General features: G+C 46.9%; 1 protein-coding gene across 1 annotated transcript in view; it reads right to left on the bottom strand.

Annotated features, from left to right (window-relative positions):
- The window catches only part of BACE1 (beta-secretase 1), a 55,702-nt gene that overhangs the window by 5,431 nt on the left and 24,955 nt on the right, over window positions 1-25,316 (bottom strand). Inside the window, exons 2-7 of the mRNA XM_044282248.1 lie at window positions 21,449-21,537; window positions 8,469-8,685; window positions 5,312-5,449; window positions 5,013-5,147; window positions 3,518-3,619; window positions 1,227-1,376 (exon numbers count right to left, since the gene is read on the bottom strand). Of these exons, the coding sequence (XP_044138183.1) occupies window positions 1,227-1,376; window positions 3,518-3,619; window positions 5,013-5,147; window positions 5,312-5,449; window positions 8,469-8,685; window positions 21,449-21,537 (831 nt within the window). The remainder of the gene's footprint in view (window positions 1-1,226; window positions 1,377-3,517; window positions 3,620-5,012; window positions 5,148-5,311; window positions 5,450-8,468; window positions 8,686-21,448; window positions 21,538-25,316) is intronic.

Raw genomic sequence — 25,316 nt, 5'->3', positions numbered from 1 at the left:
TAGGGTTCGGAGCTTTTTCTTGGTGATACAAAGCTCCAAATCTCCTGCACAGTCACAGAGTTAAAGGGGTTTACGGAATTTAGGTACTGATGATCTATCGTCCAAGTAGGTCACCAATATCAGATCATGGGTGGCTGACATCCAGCACCTTCTCCGATCAGCTGTTTCGGCAGTCGCCGTTGCAGGTTGCATAGTGGATGGAGTAAAAAAACAGAAGGCTCTGTTCAATGTGTCGTGGCCAAGTGGACGGGTGCTGAGCTGCAGTACCCTGCACTGGAAACTACATGGTAAACAGAGCTTCCCGTCCACTGAATAGTTTCCACCGCCGATCCGATACTGATGACCTATCCCAGTGATAGGCAAACTGAGGCTCTCCAGCTGTTGCAAAACTACAACTGCCACCATGCCCAGCTGTTAGCTGAAAGCTGTAGGCAGTCTTTGCATGCTGGGAGTTGTAGTTCTGCAACAGCTGGAGAGCCGCAGTTTGCCGATCACTGACCTATCCTCATCAAGTCCTGGAAAACCCCTTGAAATTATACAGTTCTAGCTGCGTGTAGCTGCAACTAGATTAATCTTTTCTCACATCGCTTGTTTCGACCACCACCTCTGGGTAACTTGCGGCAGCCTCTTCTCCTCTGGCCCTGATCTGAGCTATGGCCTTCCTGGAACCAACCATGGTTCTCCTTCTCTCCTTGGTTGGTGGTGGTACACTGCTAGGCAATATATGGTTTATACCTTTTCTTGGCACTTGTTCCTGTTGCTTCTGATCCTTGATTGACTCTGATCCAGACTTCCGCCTTGTTCATCTGGTACCTGATGTTCTGCACCTTGACCCAACATTCTGCTTTGTTCTTTACTTTGGTCTCATCTCATCCTTTGGTCTGATACATCCTGACTGCTCTCCTGGTGAAAATGCATGGCTCCGTTCCCGACTAAACTACTAGTCTGTCAGAATCCTTGACCATTCTGGTGAATCTATCCTGGGAATCTTCTTGCAGCAAACTCTATACCTTCTTGTAGGGGGTTAAAGGTGAAGACCAGGGGGTCCTTAGACTTCACAACCCAGTCTAGCCTGCAGCAAATGCATTGCGAGAACCCATATCTCCAGTAAGTGGCTATGCATTATGACAGAAGATTATGATCCTCTTGTGTTTAGAGGGTGGATCTTGCATCTGCCTTAGACGGTTCACAATGGGGCCATGTCTAAACATGTATGGGATACTAACCTGTGGCAAGATGGTGATGCGGAAAGATTCATTAGTAGCTTCACCCATCAGATATAGAGAAATCACCGGAAAGATATTCCATGGTGTTGTACCTTCCTGCCAACATACCAGCTGTTCTCCCAACCAGAACCCATCGGGAAATTTCTCTGTCTATGAAAGAAGAGAAATAAAACATGGCGGAAAAAAACATAACGTAGCATACAGGAGAAATAGTTTAAAGGGGTTGTTCAAGTCTTTTTGTTATCTTACCAAAGTGATGGGGGGGGGCCTACTGGTAAAATAACAAAAAAACATTTCCTTCCCGCTATGCCAAATCTGATCCAGTGCCACTGCCCTGTCCTGTCCCCTTGATGTTTACTATATACAGCTGATGCCAATCACTGGCCTCATCGGTCATGACATGAGTTGTCCACCATTGGAGCCAGTGATTGGTGGTAGCAGTATACATCACCACTGCAGCCAAACAATATGTCAATGGTTATAGCCTGGGAAGATGACCATTTTTTTATTTTATTTTACCACACTCCCCCAATCACTTGGTAAAAAAAACAACTCAGACAACCCCTTTAATGAATATTATGCATATGAATCAACATAAACCTGAAAATTCAAGCATGATTAGAGGCAACTCTCATTTCTACTCTAATATTACTACTCTATGTCAGACTCGATGGGTACAGCCACATGGTCAGGTTTTTAAATGCCGTTTTAGAAGCCAAAACCAGGAGTGAATTCAAAAAAGAGAAGTCGTATCTGTTCTTTATACTTTCTTTTTATGATCTACTTCTGATTTTGGCTTCCAAAACTGCACGCAGAAACCTGACCGTGTGGCCGTCCCCCAAGGAGTCCAGAAAAGCAAGATGTGACGAGCTGTATGATAAGGCCTTCACGCTGATTTTGCTCTTTCTGTATCTGCCATGGACATGGAGAGGACACTACTACCATTGTTTCTTTGACTATGGCTAGGTGCACATCTGCAGGAGGCTCTGTCATAAGATTCTGCCAAAAAATGCCATACACCATGACAGAAACCCAACAGACTCCATCATAGTCAATGGGAGCGCTGTTGGTGTCTCTCATGAGGCAGATCCACCATTTTCACCATTCCGCTCCTATAAAGGAGCAGAAGAACTGAAATTAAAAACAGTGATGTGAACCCAGCCTAAAATGTTCCCTTCACCTCTCGGCCAGTCACAGGGACTGCCACCTGGTTTTCGGTTTTCTAGACCCTGGTGATATGGAAGGCTTCTGGATTTATTTAAATAAGGCTTAGTCATTCTATAATGAAAGCTTCTGCAACTTTCTAAAATGTGTTGTCTTAAATGAAATGTGTCATCAGAAAATCACCTATTGTTTAACCCCTTTCTGACCGCCCCACGTAAAAATATGCTGGCAGTCAGGCATTTAAAAATGGTGCCCGCTGGCAAGCGGAGTGGGTGCTATAGCTGTTTCATACAGCAGGCCCCCGGGGCTAATGTCCGCAATCGGTGGTAATGCCGGTCGAGGACATTTAATGCTTCAGATGCCGTGGTCAAACGCGGAAGCAACTGCTGCACCCTCTTCACTTTCATTGACAGGACCAGGCAGTGAAAATGTGATCAAACCTGGCCCTGTCAATCAAAGTCCAGAGGGCGGGGCAGTTGCAGAGAGAGCAGAGCCTCTAGGTGTAATTGCAACGCCCCCGTTGCTCCTAGAATCTCATTTGCATATATTAAAACTTCATTTTTCTCAGCAGTGTGGGCACATATGAACATGGGACCAACACAGATGCCTTCAGCTGCCAAGTGCACATGTAACAGGTCAGCCGGTGTCATAGGGACAAAACTGCTGACAGATGCCCTTTAAGCCTGTCAATAGGAACAATAATTACTGACTGAATCACAGTTTATTACAATTGGTGACGCTGATGCATTTAGTTCACAGAAGATTGCTTAGACCAGATACAATTGTAGCAAATTCTCAGCTGTGAGAAGTTTTAGTTTAAAGTTTTTAGCCAGAATTTTCCTATTTACTAACATCAGTAATGCACTGTGGGTGACTATAGTACATATGGAAAACAGACAATGGGGGAGATTTACCAAACTGGTGTAAAGTAGAACTGGCTCAGTTGCCCATAGCAACCAATCAGATTCCACCTTTCTTTTTCCAAAGGAGCGCTGAAAAATGAAAGGTGGAATCTGATTGGTTGCTATGGGCAACTCAGCCAGTTCTACTTTACACCAGTTATGATAAATCCCCCCCAATTCCTCTTTGTTACCGCTCCAATTATCATATCGATATCCTTCACTTACCGAGGAAGCAGCTTTAATTGCCTTTACGGCTTCATCGAACACTCGTTTCGGCAGCCGGAGGTTTGTGGTTCCACTGTCAACGATGCTCTTATCATAGTTGTACTGAGAATATAAATATGACAGCACGTCGCTCCGTGAGCCATTTGTAATATTATCTAAAAGGGGTTGTTCAGTTTTTTCCATGCGGGTGCAATGCGTTTTGATGCGTTTTTCATGCGCGTGATAAAAAAACTGAAGGTTTACAAACAACATCTCCTAGCAACCATCAGTGAAAAATGCATCGCACCCGCACTTGTTTGCGGATACAATGCGATTTTCACGCAGCCCCATTCATTTCTATGGGGCCTGCGTTGTGTGAAAAACGCAGAGTATAGAACATGTTGCGATTTTCACGCAACGCACAAGTGATGCGTGAAAAACAATGCTCATGTACACAGACTCATTGAAATGAATGGGTCAGGATTCAGTGCGGGTGCTATGTGTTCACGTCACACATTGCACCCGTGCGGAAAACTCGCACAATTGCGGCAGAGGATTCCTGCAGATAGTTCCGTCGCCGGAACTGCCTGCCGGATCCGTCAAAACCTATACCAACTGATGGCACTTGTTAGGATCCTGATCCGTCTGACAAATGCATTGAAATGCCAGATCTGTCTCTCTGGTGTCATCCAGAAAAATGGATCCGGCATTTATTTTTTTTCATATTTTTTGCAGTCTGAGCATGCGCAAACCGCAAAAAGTATCCATTTTGCTGGACCAGTCGGGCTGAATCTGGCATTAATGCATTTCAATGGGAAAAAATGCCGGATCCGGCATTCCAGCAAGTGTTTCCGCATTTTGGACGGAGATAAAAGAGTAGCATGCTGCGGTATTATCTCCGTCCTGAAAAGGCAAAAAGACTGAACTGAAGACATCCTGATGCATCCTGAACGGATTACTCTCTATTCAGAATGCATGGGGATATGCCTGATCAGTTCTTTTCTGGTATAGAGCCCCTAGGACGGAACTCAGTGCCGGAAAAGAAAAACGCAAGTGTGAAAGTAGCCTAAGAAGAAGCTTCAGCAGTCACCGAGCACTGCTGCCTCTTCAAATAACTGATCGGTGGGGGTGTCAAGAGTCGGACCCCCACCTGAGGATAGGGTATCAATATTCTACTCCCGGAAGACCCCTTTAACTTACATATTGTCACATTAAAATAGACATCTAACCTTCATCATACTATAAGGGCGCATTCACAGGACCGTTCCACATTTTGCGGCCGGCACTATGATAGAAATGCCTATACTTGTCTGCGATTGCAGACGAGAATAGGACATGTGCTATTTTTTTTGCGGGGCCGCGGTACGGTGTGCTGTCCGCATGTTTTGCGGCCCCATTGAAATGAATGGGTCTGCACTCATTCCGCAAAATTGCGGAACGGATGCGGACTCATTCTTACGGCTGTCTGAATGAGCCCTTAGTTAGAAATATTACTACCAACCCCCAAAAGTCTCACCTCTTTACAATCCATCAGGAGATCCTGTCCGTTGATTTCAATCTTTACAATGACGACTTCATAGTACCACTCCTTTCTGATTGGTGTGTACCATATATTACCCACATACAGAGAGGAGTCAACCCCACCGATGACCTGGAGAAAGAGCGCACATTCAGATTTAATTCATAAATGGATGATATATTATTGCATCACGTGAAATGTCCTATCATACATGACTGCAGCATCTTCTCTTGAGGAATGATCACAACACAAACCTTGTCTAATATTCTCACCAGCGCACGTCTTACTGTACTCACCATACTTCCTCCCACTGAGGCCGACGTGTTGCCCTCCTTTATCGGGTAGCCTGTCCCACACAACTGGAGTGAGAAGATATTCGAGACCCGTGTTTGCTTCACAAGGGAGTCAAAGAATGGTTCCAGGGTGTCATCAGGCTGAAAGAAAATTGGGTGGAAGATGAATATTAAAAGGGTTGACCAGCAAGATTTCATTTTGTTTTAATATATGGCTCACTGTGGGTTAAAAGTAAAAAAAAAAGAAGCCAAATTATGGCTCTTATGGGTCCCTGCAGCTCTCCAATTCCTGGTCCTATATCGACACCCAGGGAATGCCAAGAAATGCCACCTCATCCAATAACTTTCTGAGGTCCGAGTCACTACCAGTGATTGGCTCCTTTTTTACTTTTAACCCACTGTGAGCCATCTGCAAAGAAGATGTAATACTGGTGGACAACCCCAACCTGCACCTGGGTCTGAATACTTTTGTATTTGCATTTAAAGGGCATCTGTCAGCAGTTTTGTACCTATGACACTGGCTGGCCTGTTACATGTGCACTTGGCTGCTGAAGGCATCCGTGTTGGTCCCATGTTCATATGTGCCCACATTGCTGAGAAACCTGATGTTTTAATATTTGCAAATGAGCCTCTAGGAGCAACGGGGGATTTACCGTTACTCACTCACTCTGCACTTTGATTGACAGGGACAGGTGGTGTAAAAGTGATCACGCCTGCCTGGCCCTGTCAATGAAAGTCCAGAGGACGTGGCAGTTGCAGAGAGGAGAGACTCTAGGTGGAATGGTAACGCCCCCGTTGCTCCTAGAGGCTGATTTGCATATAATAAAACATCATTTTTCTCAGCAAGTGTGGGCACATATGAACATGGGGCCAACACAGATGCTTCAGCTGCCAAGCGCACATGTAACAGGTCAGCCAGTGTCATAGGGCACAGGTTTTATAGGGACAAATGCCCTTTCATTAAAGATTTACCATAGTCACTGAGTAATTCAATTAAATCTATCTGTATAGTGGCACCTGATATTTGTCCTTTTCCTTATTTCTCTGTCCACCTCGCAGAGGTGGTCGCACATGCTCAGTTCCATCCTTCAACTGCCACCAGCTCTATCTACTGTTGGAAGCTGTGGCAGTTACAAATAGACAGCTGTAGCACAAAGGACAGTCTCCCTGAGCTGTGGTAGGGAAAGAGCTGCAGCAGAAAGGACACACCTCTGAGCTGTTATAGGGAGAGAGCTGTAACAGAAAGGACACACACCTCTGAGCTGTTATAGGGAGAGAGCTGTAACAGAAAGGACACGCACCTCTGAGCTGTTATAGGGAGAGAGCTGTAGCAGAAAGGACACACCTCTGAGCTGTTAAAGAGAGAGAGCTATAGCAGAAAGGACACACCTATGAGCTGTTAAAGGGAGAGAGCTGTAGCAGAAAGGACACACCTCTGAGCTGTTATAGGGAGATAGCTGTAGCAGAAAGGACACACCTATGAGCTGTTAAAGGGAGAGAGCTGTAGCAGAAAGGACACACCTATGAGCTGTTAAAGGGAGAGAGCTGTAGCAGAAAGGACACACCTATGAGCTGTTAAAGGGAGAGAGCTGTAGCAGAAAGGACACACCTCTGAGCTGTTATAGGGAGAGAGCTGTAGCAGAAAGGACACACCTCTGAGCTGTTATAGGGAGAGAGCTGCAGAAGAAAGGACACACCTCTGAGCTGTTATAGGGAGAAAGCTGTAGCAGAAAGGACACACCTATGAGCTGTTAAAGGGAGACAGCTGTAGCTGAAAGGACACACCTATGAGCTGTTAAAGGGAGAGAGCTGTAGCAGAAAGGACACACCTATGAGCTGTTAAAGGGAGTGAGCTGTAGCAGAAAGGACACACCTATGAGCTGTTAAAGGGAGAGAGCTGTAGCAGAAAGGACACACCTCTGAGCTGTTATAGGGAGATAGCTGTAGCAGAAAGGACACACCTCTGAGCTGTTATAGGGAGAGAGCTGTAGCAGAAAGGACACACCTCTGAGCTGTTATAGGGAGAGAGCTGCAGAAGAAAGGACACACCTCTGAGCTGTTATAGGGAGAGAGCTGTAGCAGAAAGGACACACCTATGAGCTGTTAAAGGGAGAGAGCTGTAGCAGAAAGGACACACCTATGAGCTGTTAAAGGGAGAGAGCTGTAGCAGAAAGGACACACCTATGAGCTGTTAAAGGGAGAGAGCTGTAGCAGAAAGGACACACCTATGAGCTGTTAAAGGGAGAGAGCTGTAGCAGAAAGGACACACCTCTGAGCTGTTATAGGGAGATAGCTGTAGCAGAAAGGACACACCTCTGAGCTGTTATAGGGAGAGAGCTGTAGCAGAAAGGACACACCTCTGAGCTGTTATAGGGAGAGAGCTGCAGAAGAAAGGACACACCTCTGAGCTGTTATAGGGAGAGAGCTGTAGCAGAAAGGACACACCTCTTGAGCTGCCAGTCTGAAACAAATCTAGCAGAGCAACTGGAGCAATGAACGTGGAGATCTCTGGATCCATGTGAGGTACAGGGCTGGTTCTAGCTTTGTTAGAAAGAGATTGTCATCTACTATATGATGATTACATTAATCATGGGATAACCCCTAATTGCTGCAATACTATATTATTGCCATATAGGGTAAAACATCCAGTAACTGTTCAGACACAGCAAAACATTTCAGATTTTTCTGCAAATCCATACAAATTTAATACACTGCTCCTAGACTTTGCCGCACATTTTTCTATGGCGTTGCCATTGATTTCACCCTCTGCCTACAGAAATTGGTTGATTTCTTTTACACTACATGTGAACCAACCCTAAAAAACATGAGTTAGTTTATTTTAGTTGTGCATTTTTTATTGCTGCAGGGTTCAGCTAAACCGGGTTCACATCAGCGTTTTTGATTTCCGTTATGGTTTCCGTTATACGTGACGGTAAAAATAGTCCTGTTGATAGTATAACGGAACCAAATGGAACCGTTATGTACCCCCATAGACATGTATTAGGACGGAGCAAAACTGAATGTCTCTTAAAGGCTTCCATTTTGCGTTCTGTTCCAGAATTCCGTTATATTCCGTTACAACTCTGTCATAACGGAATCTATAACGGAATTCAATAACGCCGATGTGAACCCGCCCTTACAAAACATTCCCGTTACTCACCCTTGCAATCTCGGCATATGCAAGTCCCAGAATTCCCTCCCAGTTGGAACCGTTGATGAAGAATTTATCGGAGTCGGTTATGGCTGCAATATTGGCTGTGATGGTGACGTTGGGACCATGTGGGATTGTAACCAAATCTGTACCCAATTCGCCCTCCCATTTTCCCTGAGTGTAAGGAACGTACACCCCTCTTCGGACATCCCTGTATGTCCTGGACCTGTAAAACAAAGAGAGTCTGAAAAGTCAATGGTATGACCCAAAGTGAAGATTTAAAAGAACTGTACCACAAAATCAACTGTGGACGGGGGTAATGATCTGATTGGTGAAACTCCTACTGCCTCCATAATCACGAGCTCAGTGGTGTCGTCACCAGTATGAATGGAGCAGGAGGATGAGCACGCACACTGCCGCTCCAGTCATCTCTATGGAACTGCTGGTGACAGGCAGGTATAGCACTCAGCAGTCCCATAGAGAATGCATGGAGCGGCACCGTGCGTGCTCATCCTCCTGCTCCATTCATACTGGAGCATGGGACCTTTGTTCTCGCCACTGGTCGGGATCCCAGCAGTCAGACCCCGCCTGATCAGATGCTTACCCCCTATGCTGTAGATAGGGGATAGGTTGATTTCATGGCAAAACCTCTTTAATGGGTCCAATCTTGAGGTTACGGCTATACTACGACATCTGTCGCGCGACAAAGGGTACAATGTATAATGTTGCGCGACATTTTTGGTAATGGAAGTCAATGGTGTTGCACTGCGACCTGGATGTATTTTTATGCCTGTTGTAGGCGTAGAAAATGGTCTAAGGGTCCGTAAGTCTTTTGCAATCTGCAAATTGTGGATCCGCAAAACACGGAGACCAGCCGTGTGCGTTCCGCATTTTGCAGACCGCACATGGCCGGCCCTATGATAGAAATGCCTATTCTTGTCCGCGATTGTGGATGAGAATAGGACATGCTCTATCTTTTTTGTGGGGGGGGGGGGAACGGAACTACAGATGCGGACAGCGCACTTTTGATAACTCTGCCGAATCCACCTCCAGATATAGGCCCAGATTCAAGAAGCACTTGCGCGGGAACAAGTGTGATTTGCGCCGCGCAAGTACTGATTTGCTCCTATGCAAATTTGCGGCTGATTCTGTAAACCAGTTAAGCCTGAAAAGCGGCCATTTTCCCGCGCACGCAGCCTAGCTGTTCCTGCGCAATTTTCGTGCAATTTTGCACGGGGTGTAAGTTGCGCCTTCATGGAATTCCCTCAGCGAATATGCAAATTAGGTACTGCCGATGATTCAGAAACATGCGCGTGTGATGCGCATCTTGCGCTGGAAGCGTGCAAGCTTTTTTCCCTGGGCAAACTTGCTCCTGTTAAAAGCAGGGGCAAGTTAGCAAAAGATGGCCAAATGTCTCATATCATTTAATTTCTTCTGGATGTCATCCCAGGTACGCACTTCATTACCCAGGGCATTGATGTCCAGGGCAATGGCTTCATATTTAGCCCTCCTTTGGGCAATGGTGGTGTTTGCCCGCTGGGCACCATATAGGACTTCCTTATGCTGCTGGAGTGCAGCAATCAGGATGTCCATCTCTGCAGCCACAAAGTTGGCCTTCCTTATTTTGGTCCCTTTGGGAGGTGCCATGTCTTGCAAAAGGGCTGAATTTCCTTGCTCAGGGGGGGGTAGGAAAAAGCAGGATGAAATTCAGCAAAGAACCTGCGCAAGTCTGCTCCTATTTATTTGCTCAGTGCAAGCAGCTGAGCAGGATTTGCCCTGAAATTATGCTAGCAAACCTCTGCTGAGCCGAAAATTCCTCATTTACATAGGGGCACACCCACTTTGACTTGCACGGCCTTGCGCCCTCAGCTTTGCCTTAAACAGGAGCAAATTAAATGAACAAACGATTCCTGAATCAGGTGGCAATTTGGCAAAATTGCTCCAGCGCAGAGAAATTCAGCTGAGCGGCTCAGGTGTAAGTAATGGGCAAATCTACCTGAATCTGGGCCATAGGGTTTATTAAGACCGGCTGTGCCCCTGTGTGTTCTCCACGGACAGCACACGCACCCATTCATTTTAATGTGTGTAGCATGATCTGTGCGTCCGTGGTTTTAGCACAGGATCATGCTCTTTTTTGTTTGTGTTCCATCGGATCCATCGTGCCCATTATAGTTCATGGATACGTGAAACACGGATGACACACGGAGAGCAAAAATGGACACAGGGACCAAACACAGACCCTTCACGGATGAATCACCGACCCTCTTATCACGGATTACATCATGGACACGGACGTGTGAATGAGACTTTACAATTAATGCTATATAATTGGTTGGACTTGATGGACCTGTGTCTTCCACCTACGTAACCACATATAGAATGCACTGCAGCCATTGTCCCTAGAGGTTGTCACCCAGCAAGGCCTGTGAATGGCACAGAAACCTGCGTGGAGTTCAGTCCCCACCGTCTCCCTCCTAAAGCCGTGCCCAAACACGAAACCTCTGAACATCCTCCTCATCACCGAGCAGTGACGTGTTCACCTAAATCACGGACGTTCATGCGTTTGGTGCCGCTTACGATAAATTATTAGTCGTTTCCTATACCCGGAGCTGGTATGGATAGTGACAGGCTCGCCAGCTGCTGTTTGCTGTAGTTTCCATAGTTTCCTGGCGCTCCATCTGTCTCGTATCCCTATCCGGATATTTTAACTCTTTAAACGTCTGACAAGCAGAACACACCAAAAAGACCGTACAGTATAAAGATGGAGGGTAAATAGCATATAAGCAATCAGGGAGGCTGGGGGTTGTAGTTTCACAACCGGCTGGTGGTCACTGGTGTAATAAATAAATGCGCGGGATCCTCCAGAAGACACGTTCTTTGTAGTATTAATGTCCGATAGGTGCGGGTCCTACCTCTGTCTCTGCCCTATTGCACTCTACCCCATCGACTCTCTCCATTCACTGCTATGGAGCTGAGATGAATGTCTGCATCTAATGTGTATGGGGGGGGGGGGGGGATAACAGTCAGAGCTCACCTCCTCCCCCTCCCTACACAGTGACCTCATCTGAGGTCAAGGACACGCCCACAACCCATTCCCGTATAAGGCAAAGTTCTCTGAGTTGTCTTCTTATGGTAATATGGCTGCTGTAAAACAAATCTATGAACTGCTGCCCCCTATCTGCAGAGTCTCAGTGTATAATATAGATGTAGCTGAATGGGAAGAAAGTGGAGCACGTCAGGTCGCAACGTAAGAGGAAGAGCCCACAGCCGTTAAGGCGATTATGTGATCCCAGCTGGGTTCGCGGAATTGTTTGAGCAAAATTAATAATAAATTACTAATAGGAGTTTATTATAAACCACCTAATATACCAGAGTCCACAGAAAATCTACTACTAAGCGAGATACAGTGGGATGCGAAAGTTTGGGCAACCTTGTTAATCGTCATGATTTTCCTGTATAAATCGTTGGTTGTTACGATAAAAAATGTCAGTTAAATATATCATATAGGAGACACACACAGTGATATTTGAGAAGTGAAATGAAGTTTATTGGATTTACAGAGAGTGTGCTATAATTGTTTAAACAAAATTAGGCAGGTGCATAAATTTGGGCACCACAAAAAGAAATGAAATCAATATTTAGTAGATCCTCCTTTTGCAGAAATTGCAGCCTCTAAACGCTTCCTGTAGGTTCCAATGAGAGTCTGGATTCTGGTTGAAGGTATTTTGGACCATTCCTTTTTACAAAACATCTTTAGTTCATTCAGGTTTGGTGGCTTCCGAGCATGGACAGCTCTCTTTAAGTCACACCACAGATTTTCAATTATATTCAGGTCGGGGGACTGAGATGGCCATTCCAGAACGTTGTACTTGTTCCTCTGCATAAATGCCTTATTGGATTTTGAGCAGTGTTTAGGGTCGTTGTCTTGTTGAAAGATCCAGCCCCGGTGCAGCTTCAGCTTTGTCACTGATTCCTGAACATTGGTCTCCAGAATCTCCTGATACTGAGTGGAATCCATGTGTCCCTCAACTTTGACCAGATCCCCAGTCCCTGCACTGGTCACATAGCCCCACAGCATGATGGAACCACCACCATATTTTACTGTAGGTAGCAGGTGTTTTTCTTGGAATGCTGTGTTCTTTTTCCTCCATGCATAACGCCCCTTGTTATGGCCAAATAACTCGATTTTAGTTTCATCAGTCCACAGCACCTTATTCCAAAATGAAGCTGGCTTGTCCACATGTGCTTTAGCCCACCTCAAGCGGCACTTTAGAAAAGGCTTCCTCTGCATCACTCTTGCATACAGCATCTCCTTGTGTAAAGTGCGCCGAATGGTTAAACGATGCACAGTGACTCCATCTGCAGCAAGATGATGTTGTAGGTCTTTGGTGCTGGTCTGTGGGTTGACTCTGACTGTTCTCAGGCTACTTTCACACTAGCGTTCATGGGTCCGTTCGTGAGCTCCGTTTGAAGGGGCTCACGAGCGGACCCAAACGCCTCCGTCCAGCCCTGATGCAGTCTGAATGGAGCAGATCCGCTCAGACTGCATCAGTCTGGCGGCGTTCAGCCTCCGCTCCGCTCGCCTCCGCACGGACAGGCGGACAGCTGAACGCTGCTTGCAGCGTTCGGGTGTCCGCCTGGCCGTGCGGAGGCGAGCGGATCCGTTCAGACTTACAATGTAAGTCAATGGGAACGGATCCGCTTGAAGATGTCACCATATGGCTCAATCTTCAAGCGGATCCGTCCCCCATTGACTTTACATTGAAAGTCTGGACGGATCCGCTCAGGCTGCTTTCACACTTAGAATTTTTTCTAAGTTATTAATGCAGACGGATCCGATCAAGCGCAAGTGTGAAAGTAGCCTCACCATTCGTCGCTTCTGTCTATCCGAGATTTTTCTTGGTCTGTCACGTCGAGCCTTAACTTGAACTGAGCCTGTGGTCTTCCATTTCCTCAATATGTTCCTAACTGTGGAAACAGCTGAAATCTCTGAGACAGCTTTCTGCATCCTTCCCCTAAACCATGATGGTGAACAATCTTTGTCTTCAGGTCATTTGAGAGTTGTTTTGAGACCCCCATGTTGCTACTCTTCAGAGAAAATTAAAAGAGGAGGGAAACTTACAATTGACCCCCTAAAATACTCTTTCTCATAATTGGATTCACCTGTGTATGTAGGTCAGGGGTCACTGAGCTTACCAAGCCAATTTGAGTTCCAATAATTAGTTCTAAAGGTTTTGGAATCAATAAAATGACAACAGCGCCCAAATTTATGCACCTGCCTAATTCTGTATAAACAATTATAGCACACTTTCTGTAAATCCAATAAACTTCATTTCACTTCTCAGATATCACTGTGTGTGTTTCCTATATGATATATTTAACTGACATTTTTTATCGTAAGAACCAGCGATTTATACAGGAAAATCATGACGATTAACAAGGTTGCCCAAACTTTCGCATCCCACTGTAGACGAGGTGGCAAATCATAAGGTGGTTATTATGGGGGACATCAACTACCCAGATATTGACTGGGAAACTGAAACTTGTATATCTCATAAATGAAACAGGTTCTTGGCAATAACCAAAGACAATTACCTTTCCCAACTGGTTCAGGACCCGATTAGAGGGACGGCCATACTGGGCTTAGTATTAACCAATAGACCTGACAGAACAACAGACGTGCAGGTTGGAGGACACCTGGGAAATAGTGACCATAAAGTAATAACCTTCCAATTGTTATTCAAACAAGCGTTTCTACAGGGAGGAACAAAAATACCAAACTTCAAAAAAGCTAACTTTAGCCAACTAAGAGAGGCCATAGGCCATAGGGACAAAGTACTCAAAAATAAAAATACCGCCACAAAATCTAATTGTGAGATGTACATACCTTATGGGAATAAAAGGTTAAGGAACAAGAAGAAACCAATGTGGATAAATAGAACTGTGGATAAATAGAAAGCATTTAAATCACTAAAACAGGAGGGTAGCACGGAAGCACTGAAAAACTATAAGGAAAAAAATGGAATATGTAAAAAACAAATAAAAGCGGCCAAACTAGAGACCGAGAGATTAATTGCCAAAGAGAGTAAAACTAACCCTAAAATGTTCTTCAATTATATAAATGGTAAAAAGTATAAATCTGAAGGTGTCGGCCCTTTACAGAGTGATGAGGGGGGAGTTGCAGAGAGCGATGAGGAGAAAGCAAAGCTATGAAATATTTTTTTCTCCACTGTATTCACTGAGGAAAATAAACTGTCAGATGAAATGCAGAATGTAAAAGTAAATTCACCATGAAAAGTGCCCTGTCTGACCCAGGAAGAATGCAGCGGTGTCTTAAAAAGATTAAAATAGACAAATCGCCAGGGCCAGTCATTGGATGCGCAAAAAAACGGATGCAGCAAGGATCTCACACGTACTTTTTTCGGACTGCAAAATACATACGTTCGTGTGCATGAGCCCTACGGATGCATTTACACCACCGTAATTCTGGGTCCGCATCCGTTCTGCAATTTTGCGAAATGGATGCAGACTTATTCATTTCAGCACCGTGTGCTGTCCGCATCAGTAGTTCCGTTCCGCAGCCCTGCAAAAATATAGAGCATGTTCTATTCATGTCCGCAATTGTGGACAAGAATAGGCATTTTCTATATAGCGCCGGCCATGTGCGGTCATCAAAATGCGTGATGCACACAGCCGGTATCCGTGTTTTGCTGATCCGCAATTTGCGGACCGCAAAATACTTTTAGTCGTGTGAATGTAGCCTGTCATGTTTTTTCTCCTTGTATATTCAGATTATAATGATGATGGCCACACAATAACAATAGTGTTATCTTTTGGGTAGGATTTACAGGTAAATTAGATTAATACTGTACATAACTATAGCAATTATCGTATCCCCTGCTGACTCGTTAGTACTAACAAGCTCCACTGGGACCTATTCCAGCAGTCAGTGTGGAAATCATGTCACAGGTCACAGCGAGGGCCCAACATCTGCTGCTTTCTGCCTACAGTGCCCATCCTCATTAGTCATCCTAAGTAATCTGTGAATCGGGGGTAGGCAACCTCGGAGAACGATGAGATCTGATGAGATAATATGGACGATAGTGAAGATCAATCGCATTGAAGTGATTTCAAGAAACTACGGCTTGTCCTACAATTCCCACTCCATTGATTTTTTTTTCTTATCTAAAGTGGATCCATCAGATCTTCTATCTCAAGGAGCGTAGGACAGAGGGGGAGGCACCGAGCTTGGGGATATGTCATTTCCTATCATCTGATTCAATATTTATATGTAGAAAGCTGTTAAACGTTTCTATCAGCCTCATTTATACAGAACGGAACGGCATGCACTTACATGACCACCCCTCCAATCAAACTTCTCCTTGCTGTGGTCATGAGGAGGAACTAGGGGCTTAGAGCCCCCTTTCTAGTGATCCATGGCTGTGCTGCGATAAGACATTTATCACCTTTCCTTTTGGGGATAAATGTCCTTCACTGGAACAATCCCTTTACCACCGACACCAGAGTACCCCATTAATAGCGCTATCGAGTGCCTTATACTAATGGTGACATCTGAACGCCTGCAGAAGGTGTCCTCAAGAAAGAAAGGAGTCATTCAGGACTAAAAAACATGATGGCCTGTCCTTAGGATAGGTCATCGATATAAGATTGGTGGGGTCCAACTCTCAGTACATCCAATGATCAGCAGATGGAAGGAGCTAAAGGCTTCTGAGCACCAAGTTCCCTTCATTGCTTGAGTCAGATCCCTCACTGATATGATATTGACGGCCTAGCCATCGATTTTTTAGTTCCTGATAACCTCTTTAGTAGAAGTACCATCAGAGTTTCCAAATTGTCTGCCATGGCCAAAGATTCAGAGGAGCCCCCAATCACAGTGACAGTGTATGAATACATTGAGGGGTGGCAGAGGCCACACTGCAGAACTATGAGGAAGGTGTCAATCAGTGGAACCCTGCTCTGCGGGTGCTTCCTGCCCTCCTGAAGATCCAGCATGAAGTGCGTTAGTTACATCTCTGCAGACAGAATTGTCTGACTTTGAATTAAAGGGATATTACTAGGGATGAGTAAACCCGAACCTCACCGGGTTCAGTGTTCGGGTTCTGTCATAGGTTCCGCTATAAGAGGCATTCCGTTTTGGTCCATCATAATAGAAGTCTATGGGCCGCATAACAGGATGAAAAACAAAGTCCTGCATAATGGAAACCAGACGGATCCGTTATGCTTGGCCATAAGACTTCTATTATGACAGATCAAAACGGAATACCTCTTAAAGGCTTCAGTTTTGCATTCTGTCTACGAATTCCGTTATAACGGAACCTATAAAGCAGGGGTGTCAAACTCAAATTCATCGGGGGCCGCATCAGCAGTTTGGTCACCCTCAAAGGGCCGGTCCCGGCCTGACCTGCAAGCGCTGACTGGGGTCACATAGCATTATACTGATTTATTATGCTATGTAACCCTTACAGTTCTGGAATGTGTTGGATAACACTGACATAATGCTGTCAGTGTTATCCAACACATTCCAGAACTGTAAGGGTTACTGTATTTTTCGCCCTATAAGACGCACCGGCCCATAAGACGCACCTAGGTTTTTGAGGAGGAAAATAAGAAAAAAAAAATTGAACAAAAAGGTGTGCTTTTGGTGGGTTTTGAACTAATTGTGGTCTGTGGGTGGCACTGTTATGGGGGATCTGTGGATGGCACTGTTATGGGGGATCTGTGGGTGACGCACTGTTATGGGGGATCTGTGGGTGACACTTATGGGGGATCTGTGAGTGACACTTATGGGGGATCTGTGGGTGACACTTATGGGGGATCTGTGGGTGACACTTATGGGGGATCTGTGGGTGACACTTATGGGGGATCTGTGGGTGACACTTATGGGGGATCTGTGGGTGACACTTATGGGGGAACTGTGGGTGACACTTATGGGGGATCTGTGGGTGACACTTATGGGGGATCTGTGGGTGACACTTATGGGGGATCTGTGGGTGACGCACTGTTATGGGGGATCTGTGGGTGACACTTATGGGGGATCTGTGGTGACACTTATGGGGGATCTGTGGGTGACACTTATGGGGGATCTGTGGGTGACACTTATGGGGGATCTGTGGGTGGCTCTTATGGGGGATCTGTGTATGACAGTTATGGGGGGGATCTGTGGATGACACATATATAGCATCTTATGCTATGTGTCATCCACAGATCCCCTCCATAAGTGTCCCTGTAGTGTAGTGAATGACCCTCAATACACGGGCTAGGGGCCGGCATCTGCTTTTATAATGACAGCGGGGCCCGTGCAGTGACTATTCTACTACACGGGCCCCGCTCACTGTATAATCCTATGTCTAATAGTTAATTGTAATTGTATGTAATCGCATAAGGAGCGCTGTGTATTACGGTACTTACAACTACAAGCGCTCGCCGCTCGGTAGGTAGCAGAGAGGAGGCAGGCCGGGAGGACAGGCGCTGGCAGCGCGAGTCATACGTCATGCGCCCACGCCGCCTGCTTCATTCATAAAGTGGGCGGCGCAGGCGCGTGACGTATGACTCACACTGCCAGCGCCCATCCTCCCAGCCTGCCTCCTCCCTCCTCTCGGCGAGCGCTTGTAGTTGTAAGTACCGGTAATACACAGCGCTCCTTATGCGATACACCCGATACAGGAGCCGGGAGGAGCGGGGGCCGCCTGCGGCTACGCGGGCCACATGACGAGGTCTTCGGCCCGCGGGCCTTGTGTTTGACACCCGTGCTATAAAGGAACCCGAACACCGAACCCAGTGAGGTTCGGGCTCGCTCATCCCTAGATGCTCCAATCATGGACGTTATGGCTTATTGCTAGGATAAGTCATTATATTCTCATCTCTAGGGGTCTGACCTCTGTAGAACAAAGCGATCATCTAATTTTTAGAAACAGTCCCAGAAAATTCAGGCTGTCACAAGCTGAATTGTAAGCCCCACCCATAACTGGGTGGTCTCAGGGTAGGTTTTTGGGGCGTGACCAGGGGGCTTACATGCCCCAAATTTATCAACTACAATATTAGTAAGCATGGGCAAACACCACAGAGGCCTGGCACTGAACGACAACCAGAGTCTTCTGTAACAGCTGGAATCAGAAATAACTGTGACCCTGGTCAGTAAGTCCTTTAGATGCCATGGTCGATAGTAACTGCAGCAACTAGGTGGAACAGAATGAGTAGGCTCCCCTGGCCCCCCTCATATAAATGCAATTGTGTGGTGCAGATGGGTTGCCATGGCAGCTGGGGCCTAACAAAGCCATGGCTCTATGCCTATTGGGTACGGTTTTACACCGACAGACAATACTGCTTTGCTATTAGAAAAGTGATCAAATGATCACATTGTCAGGCTGCTGTCACGACTGAGGATGGGGAAAACCTTCAGCCGTGCGATGCCACGAGATGTTAGTCGCTGCTCGGCCAGGACAACAGAATAAGGGAGCAGGTCACCTCCTAACGCATCCCTAATCCAACCCTGACTCCTAGCTGCATGAGCCGACCTTGAAGGTAGGAGGGCTCATGCTCAGGAACCTCGGATCCCTACTCACCCTCCGTCGATCCCTGAACTAGGAGCTGGGTAGACCACCTGTTCCTCCTGGACTCGGAGAAACAGGAGTCTAAACTGGCCGAGCTGCAATGGGATATAAACATAAACAGACTATGGATATGGCAGGAGAGTGAAAGACTTCCACCACTACCTGCCACAGACACACTGACTGGATCCCTTGACACAAGTGCTGAAGTCCACACACAGACATAAAAGGACACACTCAGTGTTCACACACACAGAAGGGATTTAACCCTTCCTACACCAGACATGGGAAAACAGCCAAATAAAGGGGAAGTCAACAAACACCTATCACACAGCAGCTGTTACCGCCGGCAACGTCATGCGTGGCAACCATGTCCTGGGAGCCAGCCAAAAGGCCGAGACACTGCCACCACATGTACATAAACAACACGTTGCCGCAGACAACCACAAGTGAAGGAAAAATGTCACAGTGCACACACCCAAACCTCGTGCACACCAAACATATAAAAGGCACACCTACAAAGACAGGTTGCCAGGTGCAACCGCATACATAATGTTGCCAGCGGCAACCACAGGTGAGGTAACATACTACAGCCCTCACCTGTGATTGACAACAAGACCAAACCGCAGACAACTGCATGCAGTTCCAGGAGTCATGACCATAACCATGGTCGTGACAGCTGCCCAAAAAATAAATACTTGTTACTAAAGTTTAATAAAAAGAATTTACAGTGAAAAAATAAAACAATTTTTTCTATAAAAGTTGGCTTTCTTTGGTAAATGTGTTAAAAAACTATATACAGCATATTTTATCTATCCCATATCTATCTATCTATCTATCTATCTATCTATCTATCTATCTATCCATTATCTATCTATCTATCTATCTATCTATCTATCTATCTATCCCATATCTATCTATCTATCTATCTATCTATCTATCCCATTTCTATCTATCTATCTATCTATCTATCTATCTATCTATCCCACATCTATCTATCTATCTATCTATCTATCCCATTTCTATCTATCTATCTATCTATCTATCTATCTATCCCATTTCTATCTATCCCATATCTATCTATCTATCTATCTATCTATCTATCTATCCCATCATCTATCTATCTATCATCTATCTATTTCCTATTCTATCTATCCTATCTATCTTTATCTATCTATCCTATCTATCTATCTATCTATCTATCTATCAGATCTATCTATCCTATCTATCTATCTATCTATCGATCCATTACTATCTATATATCTATCTATCCCATATCTATCTATCTATCTATCCCATTTCTATCTATCTATCTATCTATCCCATATCTATCTATCTATCTATCTATCTATCTATCTATCTATCTATCTATCCCTTTCTTTATCCCATTTCTATCTATCTATCTATCTATCTATCTATCCCATTTCTATCTATCCCATTTCTATCTATCTATCTATCTATCTATCTATCTATCTATCTATCTATCCCATTTCTATTTATCCATATCTATCTATCTATCTATCTATCCATCCTGTATCTATCTATCTATCTATCCATCCTGTATCTATCTATCTATCTATCTATCTATCCATCTATCCATCCTGTATCTATCTATCTATCTATCTATCTATCTATCTATCTATCTATCTATCCATCCTGTATCTATCTATCTATCTATCTTCTATCTATCACCCATATAGTAAAATTAACAAAATAAATATGGCAGAAGTGCATGCACCAACATTGTAGTTGGTTAATTTAGGGCATGTAAGCCCTGCCGGGCAAACTCACAAGAAATGTCCACTTATGTGTGGAGCCTGCGTAAAACCCTGCCCATTTTGGCACAGGACAGCCCGAATTGGCAGGGACTGTCTCTGAAAATTTGGGACAATACGTGCAAATTCAGGACAGTTGGCCACTATAACATTTTTCCCCCCATTTAAATAATAACTCCCTGCTCAATAAATCCCAAGTTGGCAGCAGCTGCACCCAGGCCTTGGTTCCTGGGGGAGCTCAAAGACCCTCCGCCACTCTAGGAGTCACCAGTATTGTACGTGGCAGGTGATGGGTGCCGAGCCCTGGTACAGATTTTGCACTGTGGCCTAGGATCTCCCCAGTAGGAAATCTTGCAAAAATGAGTGGAGGGGACTGTGGTCATTTCATCTTCACCTGTGGTTCGGGGGAGTCCGGTGTGATTTTACATGTAGCTGAGGATAAAACAGATGTTAGATATTAACATGTCCAATTATTTATTCTCCCGGGGATAAGTGGCGCCAGAGGTGACTGCCAGCGGCTTATCTCCTTCTCCCTATGTCAATTACTACGTCTGAGCAGCCAGTCCGGGTGTACTCGGCATTCAGCTTTATGATATCTATAGTTAGATTCGGACTAATGAATGATCTGCAGTCCCATGTCACTTACCTCTGGCGATGATAGTATCTCTTCAGGAAAGGGTGGGGGGCTGCACCCACTGCAAAGTTACTGCTGCCGGTGTCCACTAAAATGTTCAGCTGTTAAAAAAACAAACAAAAAACAATAATAATGTAAAGATTACTTTCAGTCATATTTTGACATTCAAATAATTAGCCAAAAAATGAACTAAAAATATTTTACTGTTTTTGGGTTTACAGCCTCGATTCAGAAATGAACCTTGTGAGTAGTCCCAACAAGAGGTGAGATAATAGTCCCTTTCTTCTAGGTGACTGTAGAAAGGGTGTGAGATAACAAGTAATACTCACCTTACTGATCCGCCACCGCTCCTGTGACTATCATGTCCCTGTTGGGACTCTTTACCCTGGCCACCATGGTGACCTAACAACGACTGCAACCAGTGAGCTCACTGCTGCCGCCAGCGACTAGCGGTCACATGTCCAGGATCGGTAAGGTATTGCACGATTTGTTACTTTACACCATTCTAAGTTTTTTTATAAAAAAATGGCAGGGGGCTAGACAACCCCTTTAAGGGCTCATTCAGAAGAGTGATATTCCCGTCATTGTATTACTGGACTAAACACTGACCCATTACAATCAAAGGGCCAATTCACATGAGCAATGTTCCACACTGACCATCAGTCCGTACAAAGAAATCGCCAAATGCACCATTTAGGTCAGATTGTTGTGCAAGACTCACCAGTTCATGTGACGGCAGATTCTCTGTGGGCTGGTCAGGAAGGGGGCAACCCAACATGAAATTGCACTGATAGAGCAAGTCCTGCATCATCAGTGCAGTTTCCAAGATTAGAAGAACTAAGGTCATCATATCACAAGTGCTGGGGTGGTGTTGATAAAAATGATGCTGTCAGCGGGGGTTGGGGTGGTTAGGGGTAACAATGCTGCTGTCAGTGGAAGAGGGAAGATTAGAGGTAACAAAGCTGCTGTCACTCTTGCTGCATTGTGGTGTCTGGTGCAGCTGGGTGTATTTGTGCTGCACTATGGCATTTATTTGGCACTGCTGGTGTTTATGTTTTTTTGTTGCTTTTTTTTTGTATTTTGTGCTGCACTGTGGTGTTTATGTGACGCTGGGGGATGGTATTTTGTGCTGCACTGTGGTGTTTATGTGACGCTGCGGGATGGTATTTTGTGCTGCACTGTGGTGTTTATGTGACGCTGCGGGGTGGTATTTTGTGCTGCACTGTGGTGTTTATGTGACGCTGGGGGATGGTATTTTGTGCTGCACTGTGGTGTTTATGTGACGCTGGGGGATGGTATTTTGTGCTGCACTGTGGTGTTTATGTGACGCTGGGGGATGGTATTTTGTGCTGCACCGTGGGGTTTATGTGACGCTGCGGGATGGTATTTTGTGCTGCACCGTGGTGTTTATGTGACGCTGCTGGGTGGTATTTTGTGCTGCACTGTGGTGTTTATGTGACGCTGCGGGGTGGTATTTTGTGCTGCACTGTGGTGTTTATGTGACGCTGGGGGATGGTATTTTGTGCTGCACCGTGGGGTTTATGTGACGCTGCGGGATGGTATTTTGTGCTGCACTGTGGTGTTTATGTGACGCTGCGGGATGGTATTTTGTGTTGCACTGTGGTGTTTAAGTCAGGCCGGACTGGAGCGCAGCGATGGGGGAGGACGCGCATGAGGAGGCCTGGCAGTGAAGGACAGGTGAGGAAAGGGTTAGTTGGTGGTGGGGGCGGGATAGGAGCGGAGGCGCGAGTTGCCAGGGCGGCGGGGAGCGCGGCCAGAGCGGGGACGGAGGAAGAAGGCGGAAGTCGGGGCAGTGCGGCCAGGGGAGCGAAACGAGCAGGACGTGCGTGCAGATGTCGGCGCCAGGAATGTCGGTGGAGGAGCTGTTGGAGAGGCTGCGGCGGGAGGCGGAGGTGAGGGGGCCTGGCTGGCTGCAGGAACAGGTGGGCGGCTGCGTTGTGTTGCCTGATCCAGCGGCTACCCCCGTTGCTAGGGCTGCCCGGCCACGGCGGAGTATACCGCCGGCGCGCCTAAGCCCTGAAATCACCCCCCGGGCCCGGCGCCGGATAGGGAGCCCCCCTGTGGACCCTCGGCGGCGGAGAGCGGCCGCTCAGCCTTCCGCGAGCCGCTCTCGCCGTGGGAGGAATCCCGATTCTCGGCGGGGCCCTGTGAGGAGCGTTCCCTGCGGCTGTGGCTTTGGATGCAGGACCAGGCACGGTGGACCGGCCCAGTCCCCCCCCATGCGGGCGGTCCACTCGGCGGTCGGACAGTATCCAGGTTCCTCGGGCTGCCCTGGTGGGAGAGGATTGCCTGGGCAGGCCCAGAGAAGATTCCAGCGGTGTGGAGGAGGATTCCTTTTCGGTGGCGGGTGCTGCGGTATCGTCCAGGCGTCCGGCTAGCGTGGTGCAGAGGGTCCAGGATGAGCAGCCGTCGACTTCCAGGAGCTTTGACGGGGAAGTGTCGGTACGGCGGGAGTCAGGATCGACGGCAGCGGGAGTCACAGCGCCCGCGGTGCCTGGTGAGATTGGTTGGGGATCTGTTTTGGCGCAGGGTTTCCCGGGTGGGGGGGGGTGGGAACATGGGTGAGTTTGGTAAGGGTTTGGGTCAGTTTTTGGGGGGACTGGCGGGTTGGTTGTCGGGTATGGGTGCGGGTGCTGGGTCTCCTTTACCGGGGTGGGGAGTGGGGACGGGGTTGGGTGCAGGGTCGCAGGTGGTCACGGCGGGGTCGGTGTCAGTGGAGACGCAGGCGGGGGGGAGGAGGAGGTGCAGAGGTTGGATGATAGGGCCCGGGGTGAGGTTTATGTGTGCTTTGAGGGGCCGCTGGGGGCTCATTTAAAGCAGGAGGTGAGGGAAAAAATTTGGAAGGGGGAGTATGTGGAGATATTCTCGCTGCTCCCATTGGAACGGTTCAATTTGGATAAGGGCAAGAAGGATGAGGGGAAGAAGGAGGATGAGGATAAGCGTCGACATCGATTGATCCCGCGTACGTTTGCTAATTGGCTACAGGCATTTGCCATATTGGCGAGTGTCATTGGGGAACGGGCGCCTGAATGCTGTTCGGCGCTGTTTTGCTACCAAGACGCTATTGGGGAGGCTTATAGGGTGTATGGGGGTGTGGGCTGGCTCCGTTATGACGAGCAGTTCCGGCAGCGTAAGGCGGTGAGGCCTGATATCAGGTGGGATCATAAGGATATTGGGTTGTGGTTGAGGGTGACGGCGCCTCCTAGGGCTGGGCAGTCCTTTCGGGGGGAGTCCGGGGGGTCATCCCCTGGTGCGTTGGCGTCGGCAAAAGGGCTGTGCTTCCTTTTTAATGAAGGAAATTGCAGATTTGGTGCCAAGTGCAAATTTAAGCATGAGTGCACAGGGTGTGGGGGAGCACATGGAGCTAACCGTTGCTTCAAAGGGGGAAGGAACAGGGGGGGTGACGGGGCTGGAAAAGGGACGGACGCCGGTGCGGGTGGAAGAGATGCAGGTGTTCCTCGATAGGTACCCGGATCGGGTTGCGGCCGGATTGTTGGGGGATGGTTTTAGGTTTGGCTTTCGTATTCCATCAGTGGCTACGGCGGGGCCTACGGTTCTGAGGAATCTTAGGTCCGCGCTTGTTCATGCGGATGTTGTGGTGGAAAAGTTGAAAAAGGAGGTGGAGTTGGGGCGGATGGCGGGCCCGTTCAAGGTGCCGCCGGTGCAGGGTTTGCGGGTTTCCCCGTTAGGTGTGGTGCCGAAAAAGGAGCCGAACAAGTTTCGGCTCATTCATCATTTGTCTTACCCAAAGGGGGCGTCGGTCAATGATGGTATCGACCCTGAACTTTGTTCGGTGGTGTATACCTCATTTGATGCGGCTGTGAGGCGGTTGGGGCAGGGGACGTTGATGGCTAAGGTT

The sequence above is a fragment of the Bufo gargarizans genome, chromosome 2 (genome assembly GCF_014858855.1).
Source record: "Bufo gargarizans isolate SCDJY-AF-19 chromosome 2, ASM1485885v1, whole genome shotgun sequence".
Lineage (NCBI taxonomy): Eukaryota > Metazoa > Chordata > Amphibia > Anura > Bufonidae > Bufo > Bufo gargarizans.
The sequence above is the reverse complement of the archived record's forward strand: the minus strand, read 5'-3'. Positions and strand labels throughout refer to the sequence as shown.